Consider the following 18,183-nt stretch of genomic DNA (forward strand, 5'->3'; position numbering starts at 1 on the left):
TTATCTTTTGATAGCTGGGCACCTCAGCTTTCTTCACCACATTTGCTTGTGCACACATTTGTCTTCAGCGATCATTTTGGAAGGGTGAGAGTCAAAGAATGCCAGGTTGTTAGAACAAAGTGTTCTTGTGTTGATGGAGGGCTTGAGCAGAAACCCAGAGTCCATCCACTTCCTCAATATATTGCCATATAAATATATGTACCTATGCCAATACCTCTATTTTTCTGAATTAAGATATTTACATAAGTGCACACCTATGCGTATACCTCTACCCATAGCTTTGTTTCCTAGATCTTTTCTATGTTTCCTTTTACTTTCCTCCTGCCCCACCATCACTCTCGCCCTTCGTCTGCCTCTTAGTAATTCCTCTCAGCTAGATTGCTGTAGCTCCAACACCCCCAAGATCTCTTCATCCTCTGCATTGGTGATTTTAATTCCCTAGTTGTTCCCCTGTCTATGGTGTCGTTTGCTCACTCCTCCCTTCCCCTGTCTCCTCCTCCCCCTAAGCCCCTCCAGAATCTTCAGTCCCGTTGCTTTTCATGCCTATCTTATATAGGTAGGCAAACCAACAATAATGTAGACAATACAAAAAGCAAAAAATTGAATAAGAATAGAAAAAATATATATAAATAAAAATAGCAATAATTAGCAAAAAAAAAAAAGGAAAAGTATAGATAATTCTGGTCTGTTCAGTGACCTTTATGACTCTCTCCCCACTGATCCTGCAGGGTTCTGGGAAATGCTCCTCATAGCCTGACATCTATTTTGGGGCTCCTCCAAGCTTTGTGGCTTGGCTTTGTTCTTGTTGCTGATCTTTTATGTTACCTTCTTGATTTTCCCTGCTGTAAGGGGTTTAGACTGGACTCACTGCCTGCCATATGTCCCCAGTATTGTCCTCTGTCATGGTGTGCCCAGCGAGGGGTCATCATGTCTCGAGCTGTTGTCGGCCCTATGGTCCTCTCTGCCTCAGCAGCTCCATTCAGGGCTCCCATCCTTAGGGCTTGGTGTACCCCTATGGGTCTAGAACCTCACTCTCTCTTTTCCTTCTCTGTTTGTTTCTGTGTGGACAAGGCATGCTGGCCCATCTTCCTGTAGGTTCAGTGTTATCCTCTGTAGCACATACTTCTAGGCTGGGGGTCACTTAGACTCTGATTGGGGCCAGCCCTGTAGCCCACTCTGTTCATGAGTTGCTCCATGTGGTTATGTTGCCCTCAAGGTTTTGGTGCGCCTTGGTAGGGTCTGCATGCACACTCCCAATTCTGTGGAGACATAACCAATACTCTCCCTCTGGTTAGAATAGTGCCCTGCTCCCCCTATGCCATCGTCTCCCTCCCCCCTCTAATTCCCCATTTTATCCTATCCCTCTTCCCTGCTTTCCCCTTCTTTTTGTTGGATTGACATGTACATCTTTGGTTTGGCCTGTCCCCCATCCAATTGCCTGTACTTCAACCCATACGGTGTGAGATAAGTGGCTATTTAATGGCTATTTTCAAAGATTAGTATTCTGTAAAAACAAAACCCAACAAAGCACACTTGATATTTTGAACTTAACCAGTGGCTGAAACTAAAGGAAATGTTTCTATATTAATGAAAACCAATGATCTATGAGCACTCTGTTAATGAAGACTGATGACATATGAATGCAGTTTGGGTGAAGAAGCAATTCCCCTTAATAGACTGATGATACTTAGATTGTAGATACAAAATTGGATTGGAATGATGGTTAAGTCATCCTCATTTTTGTTTATTCTCATAAAGGGTAACGTGGCACATACTTTGAAATATCAGCTATTTTATGGTTTTCTTTCGTTTCTTTCAAGGAACCCTGGTGATGTAGAGGGTCACACACTGAGCTTCTAACAAGACAAACAGTGTGACCGACCCCCCAGTTGCCCCACAGGGGAAAGATGAGGCTGTCTCACAGAAACCCGAAGGGGCAATTCTACTCTGTGCAATGGGTTGTAATGAGCTGGAACCAATTCAAATGAAGTGAGGTTGGTTTTGTTAGTTTTCATTTCTTTTGTGGTATAAAAGAGACCATGTGGTCTTTTTCCTCTCCCAGAGATCTTGAATCAGATGATTCCTTCCGAAACAAATACTACAGGACTTCAAATTGTTCATGGAAAATTTTCATTATCTTTTGATGCCTTTTCTTTCAAACTCTTTAAGCCCCCTCATCACTGAAGGAAGAGGGATTATTTTATTTCATGTAAATAAAATATATATTTAGATCTGCTCTTCAGTTTAAAAAATAAGCAAGACTATATTTCTTTATGTCTATAGGAAAGGCAGGGAAATCTGGGACTTTTAACATCATATGCTGACAAAGCCAGCTTTCTCCCAACCTGTTGTCCCCAAACTCCTTAATAAATTAATAAATATACATCACTGAAAATAAAATCTTCTGACGTTTAGTACAAGTCCCTTTCACAATGTTTCCTAGAATTTGCACTAAAATAAGTTTCAGGAAATATAGCCCATATATCAATTGCGACATAAAAGTGCTTCCCTAAGCATCAATGAGAGTATCCATAAATATAAAATAAATCCGCTATCATCCTCAATTTAGAAACAGCTATTGCTAAGATCTTTATTTATAGCTTTATAACCCTGATTGCCTAGCTTTTGTGTTGGGTTGCTCACTGCAAATCCATAGTTTGAACAGCTGCACCATAGGAGCTGGGGCTTTCTCCTCCCGTACAGATGTGCAGGCTGGGACCCCCCGGGCTCTAGGGTTGCTGTGAGTTGGCATCAAGGGAAGGGAGTTTGGTTTTAGAGCTTTTCCAGTGTTGTGTCCACACCCATCAAAACTCCAAAACCCAACTCGCTGCCAGCACATCCTCCTTGACTCAGAGTAATCCCGCAGGACTGCGGAGAACTGCTTCTGAAGGTGCAGGAGAAGAAAACCTCATCTTTTCCCTGAATCTACACACCCATTGTAATAAGTAATTTATTTGGTATCCTACATATCACTTTAAAACCACTCTTTTTTTTTTATCACACTGTAGCCTAAACAACCCCCAGGACATTAGCTATCATCCAAAGCAGATTTTTAATTGGTACATGGCATTTATTATATAGATATCCAATAATTATTTAATCCATATCCATTTGTGTATAATAGTTTAAATCCCCACGAAAGAAAAGTAATAAAATAGATCAAAGATTTAAAATTTAGCTATCCCAAAACCATCTAATAAAATATGAAAATTTCAAACCGATATTAGCTAAAATTCACTAGTACATTTCTTCATTGATCTCTCACTACTTATTAAGTATTGATCCATGGTGTTCTTGAAGAATGCAAACAGTTAGCATGCTGATAATAGAAAGGTTGGTGTTTTGCATCCACTCAAAGATGCCTGGAAAGAAAGACCTAGTAATTTACTTTCAAAAAATAACTTGTAAAAACCCAGTGGAGCATGTGAGGGCACATGTGTTTGAGCTGTCTCTGTGTCAATAGGTCTCTCATGATCTACAGAAGGGGCGGGAGCCTCTGTGAGAGACACTGAAGAAATCAAAGTTAAGACCCTTGAATGCAAACTGCTCAAATTAGAGCATTTGCCTACTGAACAGGCTTGACTATTTGGAAACTGCTGTCTCCCCGGCCTGCTTTGACAGCAGCCTCCAAGCCATGCCCTGAATGATCGAATCCAAAAGATTTGAAACCATAAAAAGCTACTTACTGGAGATTTGATCCTATTATTTGTTTGATTTGGGTTGAGAATAATAGGGGTACAGCTTAGCATAGGGACTGGAAATCAGATACTTGTTGTTAAAAAGAAATTGCTCATTTCCAAATAACCCCCGCTGAGAGCAGATGTTGAAGTCTAGGAAATGTGTTCAGACTCTATAGTTAATCTCTTTGTTTATGTGTGCTATTGTTCCCTTAGCATTCATTGGAAACTAGATGAGATTGAAATATGGCACTGGTCTTCGTGTAGAAAAATTCGGTCTTTGCTACTTGTTAATCGGGGCCCTACACTAGTTAATTCATCTCCTTGAGCTTTAAGCTGATGCATTGGCAAACAGAACAGTTAGGCAACTTAATAAAATATGAGAGGACTTAAAAAAGTTCATGAAAAGATGGAATTCAAAGATGATAGAATGTTCCCACAAATGTTTTGAAGCCCTCTTTACATGTAACATATCCATTAGAGTTATTGGAAAACTTTTAATACGGAAAAAAGTAAGAACTCTGGCTAAGAATACTTTTCCCGAGAAACCCATATACTTTCAAATGAATTAATTCTGTAGTAGTTACATAATTTTACGTCAACTTAAAGATAAATAAAGTGTAGGTGTGGTATCCAGCCTGTCAAGCAGATCACAGCCCGGTGGTGTCTCCTCGCAGGCATGGCCTTCTCCTAAAGAGGGGCCAGGGACCCTGCCCTCACTGCCTTCTCCTCTCTGCCATGGACCCCGAGCGCTGCCAGAGCTCTGCCACCTTTCCACTGACCTTGAACCCATGAGACTTTGTACCCACAGCCTGTGATCTTCTGCCTTCTGCGTCCTTGCATGTGACCGTGTGACTCTGAAGAGGGGCTTATGGACTCATGGACTTGAGTTGGACTCGGCTGCCAGGCTTCTTGATATGTAATTACGTCTTGCTGTAAAGCTCGTTCTTATACATATGTGAGCACAACTGGATTTATTTCTCTATTCAACCAGCCATAACACAAATTCTTAGCACGATTTTTCTATTTTAAGTCGCACACCACCTCATGATCGCACAGCCTGGTGTGCTTCTTCTATGGGGCTTTGTTGCTTCAGAACTAGAGGGCCACTTGTTTACCTTCAGGCCTTTAAGACCCCAAACACTATATCTTTTAATAGCCTGGCACCATCAGTTTTCTTTACCCCATTAGCGTGTGCATCCATTTTGCCTTCAGTGATTGTGTCAGGAAGGTGAGTATCATGCAATGCTACATTATTATCGTGAGGTGTTGAAACAAGCAACCAAATTGATGTGAAGGGGTAGGGATGTAGTGGAGACCCAAAACCCACCTGAAAGATAATTGGACAATCCTCAGAAGGGCCACACAGAAGGGATGATAAATCCAGGGTGTGCTATAGCACTGATGAAACATATTAACTCTCCTCCAGTTCTTTAATATTACCTCCCCTTACTATTATGGTTTTTGTTTGTTTTACCTTATTAATCATGTTAGACTGGCTTTATGCTCATTTGTATAATTAAAATTGTTTGATTAATATAAGCCAAGATAGATAACCCTTAAGAAACTTTAACAAGAGTAATGGTTCCCTGAGGGAAAAAGAAGTGAGGTGGGGTGGGGGGACAGCTGGTAGCACTGATGACTGAATAACCCCACTGGAAGGGAGCAAACAACAGAATTGTGTGTGAATTGATATATTGGATGGTATTAGGGCAAAAAAATAAAGTTTCCTTGTGGGGAGGGTGGGGATAAAGGGGAGCTAATATCTAGGAGTTCAAGAAGAAAGAAAATGTTTTGAAACTGACTGTGGTAGCAATTGTATAATACTACGTGAAATGATTGAACTGTGGAATGTTATAATAGCTCTAAAGCTTTATTTTTTTTAATATTTCAGTTTTTTTAATCGTTTTATTAGGGGCTCATACAACTCTTATCACAATCCATACAAACATCAATTGTGTAAAGCACATTTGTATATTCATTGCCCTCATCATTCTGAAAACATTTGCTCTCCACTTAAGCCCCTGGCATCAGGTCCTCATTTTTTCTCCTCCCTCCCTGCTCCCCCCTCCCTCATGAGCCCTTGATAATTTATAAGTTATTTTTTCATATCTTGCCCTGTCCGATGTCTCCCTTCATCCACTTTTCTGTTGTCTGTCCCCCAGGGAGGAGGTCACATGTAGGTCCTTTTAATAGAATGATTTTTTAATTAAAAATAAAAATAAAAACACTCCAAATGGGCTCATTTTTGTTATCCTAAAGCATTAGAAAAATGTAAGGAGAGAAACTGGGAGAAAGGATAGAAGGAATCAAAATAGATGGTACATGGCAAGCTTTACAGGCTGTCACTAAGAGGCTCCTATTTGGGAGTTAAAGGGCATTTGTGGCTGTGGTCCTAATGGTGGGAAGGCGGGGAAGACACCCATTGCCAGCTGTGTTACCTTCTTGTCTGGCAAGGCGCTCCCACTTGATCACCTAATGAAGAAAGCATTGAAAGCTATTACTAGATCCTGGGTGCTTGGGTTTAAGCAAGTACCCTAACTCCCTGATTTAATTATTTCCAACTTTTTTTCCTAAGACGTATTACCAAGTTGAGTTATGTATTCGGCTGCTAACTGCAAGGTCCATAATTGAAACCCGCCAGACACTCTAAAGGAGAAAGATCCGGCTATTTGTACAGCCTTGGAACCCACAGGGGTGGTTATAGTCGGTCCCAGAGAGTTGTTGTGAGTCAAAGAATACCTTGATGGTAGTGATTTCGGTTCCAGATAACCCCAAGGTGATGTTCTATGGGTTATATCCCCAGAAACCAGTGTAAACAACGTGCTCCCAGATTTTGCTGCTGTAGCATTGAAAACCTTAAATCATATGGCAAATTGAACTGTTGGAGATTGATAGAATCACCTGGGAATTTTTTTAAAAGGTAGATTCTGATTTAGGATACCGGAGTGGAATAGAAATTCCCAGAATGGTGCCTGTAGTGTGGCATGCCTCTTCTAGGTGGATGGAGTCTTTGTAAGTGTACCGCATGACTGGGTTTATTCCCTCTTTTTTTCCCTATCAGTAAGAGAAGATGGGTGGAGAGGCCGTCTCAGAAGCAGGAGGAGGGTCTCTCACTACCATTAAGAGAAAAAAAGCAATGGTAGTGTCCCTTCTCTGGACCCGGAGATCCCTGCATATTGAACCTCTTTAATCCAGGAACAGAAAGTTGTGATTCCAGAGAAATGGCAGCCGCAGAGCCAGAACACTGAACAGAGTGCTTAGCTTCTTGGTCAGCAGAGCAGGTGTGAAGTGTACAGCTTAATGCCTTTGGCAGGAGGCTCCAGGCGCTTCATTGGGAGAGTTGGGCTTTCTGACTCATATGGAACTACAGTAGACCCCCAGTATCGACTGCATCAGTACTCGACATAATCAGATTTCAACATGCAATGTCGAGAAAATTTTGCATCAGAGCTTGAACAAAACATCAGAACATGACCCGACTCAAGTGATTTTTGTAAACAAACACACTTAGTGTTTCAGTCACTTGCCTTTAGTTGCCATTGTTAGTAGGCGTTGTTTAAACCTTTTCGGCTGTGTTCCAAGTGTTTTGCTGTACGTAATTTTCTTCGTTTTTGTTGCTTTTTGTACTGTTTTAAGACAAAAAAACATGGTGTATTAGTCTGGGTATTTTAGAGAAAGAAACAAATCCACAGAAACTCATATGTATAAGAGAGAGTTTTATATAAAGGGCGAGTGCACATCAAGAAAACATCCCAACCCAGTGCTGCCCAAGTCCACAAGTCCAACATTAACCCATATGTCCTACACCAATCCACAAAGTCCTCCTCAATCTCACAAAACACACACTATGACGCTGACTGCAGGAGGAAAGCCGAGTCAGTGGATGTGTAAGCATCTCAACGCTGGCAGGGGTCTCCACACGACTGCTCCAGCACCCAGGGCTGCATCGGGGTAGGTCCATGCGGCTTCTCCTGGGGGATGTCTTGCAGGAAGTCAGCCTTGCCAGCTGAAGCAGGGAACTGGCTAAGGCACCTGCTCCCTGTTCTGACCATCACAAAGCAAGAGACCTGAGAACTCGAAAGGTGAGGCTCACTGAGCCAGTTGTCACTCTGCTCTTCAATTAACCCCACATGTGTTTATCGGCCAGGTTGCCACAATAAACTAACTACCTCACATGGGTCCTAAGAAAGCATTTTTTGAAAAGAATCATCATGATAAGGAACTGGTTAATCATGTTATTTACATTGTTGATGATAATTAGTAAATCCTTTTAGAAAACAGTTAAGGAAACACCAAAAACAGATCACATTAGACAGATATCTTTTTTTTTTTTTTTTTTAAGAGAAAGCCAGCCAGGTCCTAGTAAAAAAAGGCAAAGAAGGGGAAAAAAACCAAAAACCCTGAAAAGCAGCTACCAGTTGATTTTAGGGAAGGGGATTCCCCTTCCAAACAATGACTCTCTCTTCACACCTCCTCTCCACATCTTGTCCACAGATCCAGATCCTCATCAGTCTCAAGGTATGGGCCATATTGTAGTTGTTAAGAAACTTTTTTAATGTCATATTTCTTATTTAAATTATATTATTTAACTCTGAACTTATTTATTTTGAAAGTTCTGTGTAATGTTTTGCATCAAAAGGCAAGGTTAGGCTAAAAACTTGGTGGTTGAGAATGGATTAATCCGTTTTCAGTTATTTCTTATGGAAAATTTGATTCAGAACTTGACTGCATCGCATCTTGACACTCCTTCTAGAATCAATTAATGCTGAGGCCCTGGGTTCTACTGTAGAGCTTAATGCCTTCAGCTTATGTTGGAGTGGAGTGCCCTCTGAGTATTTATTTTTAAAAAGATAAAAGAACTTTGTAACATTTATGGAATAGGGCAGAGCCAAGAAACCTTATAGCTGAGAGGCTAAGAACTGTATATAGGACTGCCTTTGGACATTCAAAGAAGAGGGTGTACTCGCCAGAAAAACTATATTCTCAGTATTTTTTATCCTAAATTGTAACCTGTTACATTCTTAAGAAACCACATAATTATGAGTCTGGGTGGAGTTCTGTATGGCCATTGTAATGAATTCTTGAACCCAGCTGAGATGTAGAGAGGATTGTAGGTGGGACAGCTGGTGTCAGATTTGGTAAGAATTATTGGCGAATGAAGGCGTGTCTGATCTCAGTCTCTTAGGAACCAGCTGCTGCTACTGATGACTCTCTGCCTCCCGCCAAATGTAGTAAGTTTTTTTTTACAGGGTTGAACCAGGATGAACTGGTTCAAAGCCTTGTTGGCACCATCCAAGAAACGGAAGTGAGGAGCTGGCTACTATAATAAGAAAACAAGAATTAATAGCTTCCTGTTTGAACGTGAAGTTACCAAAATGATTTTGGCTTTCTGAAACCTTATAGAAATAGGACATGACAGCCTAGGAACAAAGCAGTGGCTTTTAGTACATCCAGTGAAATGTAAAGGGAGGGAGATAAGAACATGTTGCTTTCCATAATTTAGTCTTTACCCTGCCAGGATCTTGCCCCTTAACTGTTTATGTTTATATTGACTGGTACAGCACCTAGCTATCCAAGGCCTAAATAACATAATTTAGGAGAAATAAATAAACTTAGTGTTTATTACCAGCTTGTTCTACTTCCTACTAATTAATTCAAAGATCTTTGTTCATCCATGCATTAGTTTATACAACAAAAGGCATGGACTACACACTGTGATGGTACCAGGTGTTTGTCTCATAGAGTCTGGTGGTAAACAATGTTATAGTTGAAGAGTGAGCCAGTGTTCTGATAGAGGCACTCGCAGGCTGCCTTAGAAATACTTTTGTTCTTAAATCTGTTACTCTGCCAGAAAGAAACAAGTATATTCCAGCATCAGATGGTTTTATGAAAGCAAGATTTATATTAATTACACTGAACTGACTACAGATCCATGAACTATTATTCAAAATATTTGGGAAACTCATTCATTTTGAAATTTAGAAATTTTAGGATTATAGAGCCAAATATACCATAAAGATATAGTATATGAAAACTACAAATAGGTTCTTGCCAATTCAGATGTGACAAAAAAATTGTGAAGAAACTTTTGGGTTTCAGGGGTATTTGGATTTTCTGAATCAAAGATAAGTGATTGTGATATGCTTCTGAGGAAACACAAAACAGAAGGATATCTAGTAGAGACTTATAATCTTAACTTTTCACACACACACACACACACACACACACATTCACATAACCAAGTATATCAGACATTATAAAAATGCCAAATGAATTGTGAGTTTAGAGGAGGGAGAAGTATGTTTTTACTTGGATTTTCAAGGTCTCAAATATATTACTAAATTGAGAAGACTCTGAAGGCCTGGTATTTAGTTTTGTTATATGGGGTGGCATGATAGAGAGCATCAAATGGAACAGGGTAAAAGGATCAACCAGAGATGGATGATAGAACATCTCAGTACCACATGATTGATAAGGCAGCTTCAAAAAGTTTGTGGATATGTTCTATTTTCTTTTAACTCCATTTCCCCATGAACTTTTAAAAGTTTCCTTATATTTCATTTGGATATCTGGATGGAGAAAAGGATTCACAATGGCTATTCAATTTTACCAATATTATTTTATTCCATAAGCTGTCTTTTTAGAGTAGACCTTTTATGTCTAATGAGATGGCAAACTTGATGGGAGTTTGCAAAAGATAATTCAAGCAATTGTTTTTTTTGACTCATGGTAAATATGTGACATTCTGATTATCACCAACAGGAAAACTAATTCCATTGGTGCTGAATAAAAGACTTGATTCTACATGACTACCTAAGAAGACTCTATTTTATTGTCTTTTTCAAACAAAAATCTGGTAGTATTTAGTTCACTGGCCATCGATATTGGTGGTAGTTTGGAGTCGTGGGTGGAGGTACAGGTAGAAGGAAAACACTTTTAAAAGGCTTAATGTTTGATTCTCACTCCAAAGATTTTGATCCAGTGTTCTGACCACAGCTGGGATAGGCACAGGCCTTTATAAAACTCCTGTATGATTCTAATGTTTAGTCAAGTTCAAAAACCGCTCATATATTAACTCTTGATTTCAAGTTGAACATAAGGACATAACGCCAGTGTCTATTTTAAAATTGTAGTGAAAACATAAAGCATAAAAAGAAAAATTAGCAACATACCAATTAAGAACTTTCTTAAAAGCATAATTTTAACCAAATGATAACCTTCCATCAACTTTTTATTAATTTTGTTAGAATAGTACACATTTGCCAAAGAAATATAGGTTTGATGGTCTAAGTACCGCCATGAATGTAGCAGTGAAACCTTGAAATGCTCTTCCCCGGGTTGTTGTGAGGTAATACTGAGTCAGTTGCAGCTCATAGTGATTCCAACTCAGCCCATCCTTTTAGAACCGAACAGACACCACTCAGTCCTGCACCAGCCTCATAACTGTTCTTCCATTTGAGCCCATTGTTGTGGCCACCGTGCCAGTCCATTTTTTCAAAGGCTCTCTTCTTTGTTGCTGCCCCTACACTTTACCAAGCATGATGTCCTTCCCCAGGGCCTGGCCTCTCCTGCCAACATGTTCAAAGTACCTGACCTTGCTCTCAGAAGCATTCTGGGGAAGCTTCAGACAAGAGAGATCCGTTTGTTCTTTTGTCAGTCCACGGTCCTTTCCATCTTCTTTGCCAATGCCATAATTCAAATGCATCTATTTCTTTTCAATCTTCCTTCTTCAAGGTGCAGGTTCCACATGCATATGAAGAAATTTAAAATATCATGACTTGGATCAAACCAGACAGACCTCAGTCCTCAAAGTATCATCTGTACTTTTCAACACTGTAAAGAGTTCTAGTAGATTTATCTGATATAATGCATCGTTTGATCTCTTTATTGCTACTTTCAAGAGCATTGATTGTGGTTCCAAGCAAAATGAAATCCTTGACAACTTGAAACGTTTCTATATTTATTATGATGTTACCTATTGGCCCAGTGGTTAGTATTTGTGTCTTCTTTACATTGAGTTGTAATCCATATTGAAGGCTGCAATTCTTGATCTTCAGCAGCACGTGCTTTGAGTCTCCTCACTTTCAGCAAGCAAGGTGGTATCATCTGCATATCTCAAGTTATTAATAAATTTCCCTCCAATTCAGATGCCAAATTCTTCTTAACATAATCCAGCTTCTCTGATTATTTGCGTAGCATACAGATTGAATAAGTATGGTGAGAGGATACAACCTCAACACGTACCTTTCCTGATATTAAACCATACCATATTCCCTTGTTCAGTTCTCACAACTTCCTCTTGATCTACATACAAGTTCCACATGAGCACAGTGCAGTGTTCTAGAATTCCCATTCCATAGTGTGTTGTGATCCACACAGTCAAATGCCTGGGCATAGTCTTGGCTCTTCCCAATAAGAAACCTAATATGTGGTGTTCAGTCAGAGGCATAAAACGGAGAGCCATTCAACAATTTGTTCCATCATTATGGAGCGATATGCTTTAAATGAAAAAAAATGTCAGTTTAAAAAGATTAGTGATTTTGCATTTTAACCTTGTGGGAATGTATTACAAAGTCACACAATTTGTTTGTGGTGGAAGTCAATGAAATCAGATTGCTGACTTTGATTTCCGGCGCTGTTCATTGCTTTCATGTAAAGCCTTCACGTCTGTGAAGGCAAACAATCCAGGTTGAAATTGGTGAAGACGGAAGCAGAGGTAAAAGAAATATAAAACTCTTGAAGCTGTACAAAAAATAGAATTATTTAGGAAAGCGGGATGCAGTACAGATTCAGTCAAACGACCTTCTTTGATGCCAGATAAAATTATCTTATTTGATGAATCTTCTATTTGCATCCCTCCTGCCAGAATGTGGTGCAGAGGTATCAATTGATAAAACCATCTCTGAAATGTCTTTTGTGAGGTTTTATTAGCACACAGTTTAGAGAAAAGTAAATTATGCTTTAGGAGTCACGGTTTATTCAGATCACGAACATTTGATATGTCTTCCATTGTCATCAAAAACAATAGGTGGCTATAAAACCTTGTAAATTGATAAGGGAGCAGAAAACGTTGGAAACAAGATTCATTTTGTTTTTTAGAAGAGTGGGTAGAGGTTATTTCTCACACAGGTCGTCTGCGGATCTGTAGCTACGATTTGCATCTCTAAGTCATAGCAATCGAATGCTGGGAAACTATTGGGATCCTGTGGCTCGGACTTGAGCTTAATTTCAGATAGTTGTGTACAACTCAATCTGCGATGAAGCTTTGGGGAAGTGTGTTCCTCCTTTCAGTTCCTGTAGGAATAACACTATGAAACAGCATCCAAACGAAATCTTCCCCGTGCGACGGGATCTCTGTGATGAGGGGAAAATGATGTCCTCGGGATATTTTCACGAGACGCAGACATATTTTGAGTTAAGATGCCATGTTGTTGTTGTTGTGAGATGCTATTGAGTCGGTTCTGATTCATATCTATCCAATGCACAAGAGAATGAAACACTGCCAGGTCCTATACCGCCCTCACAATTGCGGTGTTTGAGCCCATTGTTGGACCCACTGCATCCATCCACCTCCTGGAGGATCTTCCTCATTTTTGCTGATGTTGCCAAGCACTATTTCCTTTTCCAGGGCCCCGTCTCTCCTACTAACAGGTCTGAGTATGTGAGGTTTTACCATTGCTTGTAAGGAACCTTCTGGCTGTATTTTCTCCATCAGAGAGTTTGTTCTTCTCGCAGCCCATGGTACTTTCAGTGTTCTTTGCCAACCCCGCATATCACATGCAATCTGCCTTATTTGTTGTCCAATTTTCACATGCATATGTGGTGATGAAAAAAAAACAAGACAGGCCAGGTACACCTTAGTTCTCACAGTGACATCCTTGCTCCTTAATACTTTAAAGAGGTCATATGCAGCACATTTGCTCAGTAGAATAAGTGCTTTTATTCCTTAACTGCTGTTTTCTTGGGCATTGATTGTAAAGCCAAATAAAATGAAAAGATTGACATCTTCAATCTTTTCTCTGTGTATCAAGATATTGTCTATTAGTCCAGTTGTGAGTCTTTGATTTTATATCATTTTAGCAAGTATTTGTGTCTGTATTGTGTCAATTATTTATTCTAAAAATAAAATTCTGTTGCAACTATCATTGAATCTTGGGGAGATGATTAAGTGACTTATTTTACTGAGCCCTAAAATCTCAGGTTTTTCTTAGAGCAACCTTATTTCATGTTTGTTTTTCTTTTTTTCCCAGCTGCATCTTGTCTCAATGACAAAACAACAAACTAAAGGTGCTATATACTAGATTGTGATGAATAGACCACGGGGACATTGTAATGGTGTTTTTTTTTTCTCTCAAAAGCATTAGGTCAGAATATATTTTTTCATACCGAAATTCAATTATGTATAAAGTGCAAAGCTAAGTGAGGTCTAGAAAGAAAAAGAAAAAACTCTGTTTATTAATAACTATATGATGAGTCCTTGGAACTACTGGAAAGAATGCTAGCCTTGGAAATAAAAAGTTTGGTTTTTAGGTCCTGCTTTTTCATCACTAGGTAGCTCACCTTAAACCAGGGATATGGCATCTCTGAGATGCATCATCAGAGAAATAGGACAATAATTCAAGTCTCATCATTTTTGTAAGCATGAAAGATGTTTGGATGTCTCTCTCTATACATAAGTTATTTGTATTTTACACAAGTAAACTCCTTCACCTTAGGGTCCACACCCCACTTGGCAAGGACCAGAATGAACTGTAATCGCATAATGGAATATACAATATGACAGTTTAGATAAGCAGCGTCTATTCTGTAGTCTTTTTCCAGACACACACACACACATATGTTTCAGTTTCCATTTTAATAGGTGTAGGTTCAAAATAGACTACAACAGTAAACAGAAGTAATTGAAAACCAAAGCAGTGTGATTTGTTCTGTTGGTGTTTGCCATGCCTCTGAGAGATTTGCCTCTTGGAATGTAGGCAAATCCTTTCTTTGTTCCTTATTTCCCTGTATAGCACACACATGTTCCAGTCACTAAATCAGAATCTTTTCCGTTATGATTCCTCAGCGTTTCTTTCATGAACCAGCTTCAACTTGATTAATTGGTAACTCTTTTATTCCCAAGAGTTTATTAAGTTAACCTCCTATTTTCTCCTAAGGTCTGGTCTCTTGAGCTATAAAATTTAGACCTAACGATGAGCAACATGCCAAGCTCCATAAGTTACAAAGTTGTAGTTTTGTCCCAACTGCAGAAATGAAGACTAACGAAAAGACTTGTCCTGTGCTCATTACGCTATTCTGGACTTCGGGGCTCTAGAGTGAACTTGGGGTTCTTTCAGCGTTAGATTCCTGGAGATCGTTCAGCTTGAGCGATTGAAGAGATTGCATTCGGTTGTGGACTAATGTGGCCGTGGTTCTCTCTGGTTGTTTTCCTTCACAGCAACACCCCTGAGCTCCCTTAAGCCCCCTCGAGTGGACGCTGCACCAGTGGTCGCATCCCCTTATCAAAGAAGAGACTCCGACAGATATTGTGGGCTCTGTGCAGCCTGGTTTAACAATCCTCTGATGGCGCAGCAACACTATGACGGCAAGAAACACAAAAAGAATGCAGCGAGAGTTGCCCTATTAGAACAACTCGGGACAACCCTGGATATGGGCGAACTCCGAGGTAAGAGCCGTTGTCCAACTTTCTGATCCCGACCTGGGCTTTCAGTGAAAGCATTATGTTTCACTCATGTGTACACAGCTTGGCTGGGTCCTCCTTACTGCTTGGATTATTAAGGGAAAAGTTAGGCTTGTCCAAAAGGAAAAGAGGAAGGTCATCAGCAGAGAGTGAGCTTTCGCTTATTTGTGATAATCCCTTTTATTCAGCGTTTGCTATGTTGTTTATGGACTATATATTAGATTTGTTTCCCCTCCATTAACCAGATTTTTGGGCAAAATGCCATTTGACCTTGGTAGACCAACAGTATGAGAAAAGAGGCTAAAGAATCCAATGGGTTTTATATTTGATGTTTTATTTTGTCTTTAAAAATTTGGTTAAAATAAGCAGTGAATTGGTTCTGTTTCATGGGTTTAAAGTAAGTCCTAGTCCCTTTACTAGAAAAATCTAGAAAGTGGTGATGAGGTGGTGCTGTGTGGCATTGTTCTTAGCACTGTGTTCTGACCACTTCAATGCCCAAAGATAGGCAGATATGTCTTCACTTGCTGCAAATCTTGCAGCATTCACAAGTTCTTGTGAAGGCTCATAGAAGCTGCAGAGCAGGCTTAGAAACAACAGGTTTAAGAATGAGTCTTTGGGATATCTTAGATACAGACTAATTTATGAAACCTAAAATATTGTATTATCAACAACAATTTGAACAGGCACTCATTACCAAAATATTTTGATCAACTTGATGTTGGGAGTATAGACATACAACAAAATGATAGACTATAACTTTCTAATAAGATATATGTTCTCAGAAAATCATTGGGAAAGGTGGTATTGAAGAAATACTTCAGTTATGGCATGGATTAGGTAACTTTTTTGTACTGCTTAGGAGATAATCATTTGTAACAGATGTCAGCTATACACTGAAACTTTACAGTTCAATTTTGAGAAGAAAACATAGGTTTAAACTAAATTCTTCCTACCCTCACCTAGTTATAAGCTCCTAAGTGTGATATTTATCATTGTAACCAGGAAATGCCCCTAGATACTTCTAGATCAAATAAGTTTGGCAGAAGATTGTGTATGTGAGCTGAGAGGAAGGTGAGGTCACTTTTGATCAGTTGGCTGGCAAAATTCTTCACCAGGAAGAGAGCTTGAGTTGGACTAGAAATGTCTGTGGTACAATGGTGAATGGAGAAGGGGATGGGAGCTGATATTCACCCGAGTTCTTTAGAAAAGCAAAACCAACGATTTGAATAAAGAAATCTACATCAAGCAAATGGCTCACACAGCCTTAGAAGCAGGGAAGTCCTCTCGTGCAAGTCTGTGGGTCAGCTGTTCAGCTGCAAATCTGTGGGTCAGCTGTTCAGCTGTTAAACTAGGGGATTTTCCTGACTCACATAGCTGCTGGGGCTAGTGAACCAGTGAACAAGATGATGAGCCAGAAGGCCGGAGGACCATGGACAGGTAGAGGCTGAGGTGGATGAATCCAAGGTCAACAGTTCAGACTCTTGGTAACAGAGTCAAATGAATCCAAGGTCAATAGGCGTTGTTGCAGGCCACTGATGGCATTCAGAGTCAGTGGGCAAAATAGTAAGCTTTTGGCTCAAGACCAAAGAACCAGAATTCAAGGAGACAGATGCAAAATCCACCCCCAGCAAGACAAAGGGAGATAACTTCTCACAGAGCCCCCTTCAATAGGAATAGCCACAGCGCCGAGGAAGCTGCCAGTCAATTGCAGCCCTTCACGCTAACCTTCCCAGAACTGCTTGAATTCTCTCCGAAGATCCCATTAGAGAACTGATTGCATTATATTTAATCACATCATGGAAGAATCCTGACCCAGTTAAGTTAACACAAAACCTAACTATCACAGAGTGCATTCTGCCTGAGCAGAAGGAGACCTGCATAGGTAATGAGGCAGGGAAACGTAGCTATAGACAGTGAATACGGAGTTGGAGTGCAGGGATTCTATAATATAGAATAGATTTAAGATTGGAAGTTCAATTAATCCATCTACAGAGCTTGATAAGAGACTGATGTTCCTCCCCAAATGCACGATTACAACAACAACAACCCCACCACCACACACATGAGAAAAAAAAACATTGGGAATATTTTTATGACTGTCTCCTATCAATAGGAAAACACAATTGGGCTCAGGGAATCCTATGATCCATGAACCGTCTCCTCACTGTGGTTTTGAAGTCCTTGTTAGCATGGCGTGGGGGTGCTTGCCTCAGCTGTGATGGGAACTGGCCCCATGGCAGTGGGTGGGAGTCCTTATGTTGTCAGTGTTCTTACTGTTGAGTGCCCTTGAGTTGATTCTGACTTCTGGTGACCTCAGATGACAAGGTAGACCTGTGCTATACAGTTTTCTTGACCGACTATTTCGCTGTTCTCTTGGTTAGCAGCAGTACTTAGCTGTCGTACCACCAGGGCTCTCCAAGTCGGTCTTGCTAATAATACAGGAGTGTTCCCGGTGCCTGGTGCCTGCGACTGCCAGACACTTGCTCGTTTACCGCTCTTCTTGCTTTCCGTGACCTGCACTAGTCTGGTAGGCATGGTTCTCCTTTGGGAATGAGTGTGACTGAAATTTTGTCTTATCACCAACCTCCATCGTTTATGTAAATAATATCCAGTCACTTAAGATTTTAACCGATACAAATCAAACAATTCATGGGCAACACTCTAAAGAGCCAGACTATGCTCACATGATTTCCTTTTCTCAAGTGTTTTAAATTGTATGCCATGGGCTAAATTAATGCCCCAGTGCAATAATTTGTAATATTCTCTGTCATAACATGATGATGATGAGACATATATAAACTATAGATATATGAGGTGGGTCCA

The 18,183-nt window shown here is 40.0% G+C and overlaps 1 protein-coding gene across 1 annotated transcript in view; it reads left to right on the forward strand.

Annotated features, from left to right (window-relative positions):
- Window positions 1–18,183, forward strand: part of ZMAT4 (zinc finger matrin-type 4) — a 532,047-nt gene that overhangs the window by 336,635 nt on the left and 177,229 nt on the right. Inside the window, 2 exon segments of the mRNA XM_013005877.2 lie at window positions 9,532–9,541; window positions 15,118–15,345. Coding sequence (XP_012861331.2) covers window positions 9,532–9,541; window positions 15,118–15,345 — 238 coding nt within the window.

The sequence above is a fragment of the Echinops telfairi genome, unplaced genomic scaffold (genome assembly GCF_000313985.2).
Source record: "Echinops telfairi isolate 266 unplaced genomic scaffold, ASM31398v2 ScPeMD7_9;HRSCAF=40, whole genome shotgun sequence".
Lineage (NCBI taxonomy): Eukaryota > Metazoa > Chordata > Mammalia > Afrosoricida > Tenrecidae > Echinops > Echinops telfairi.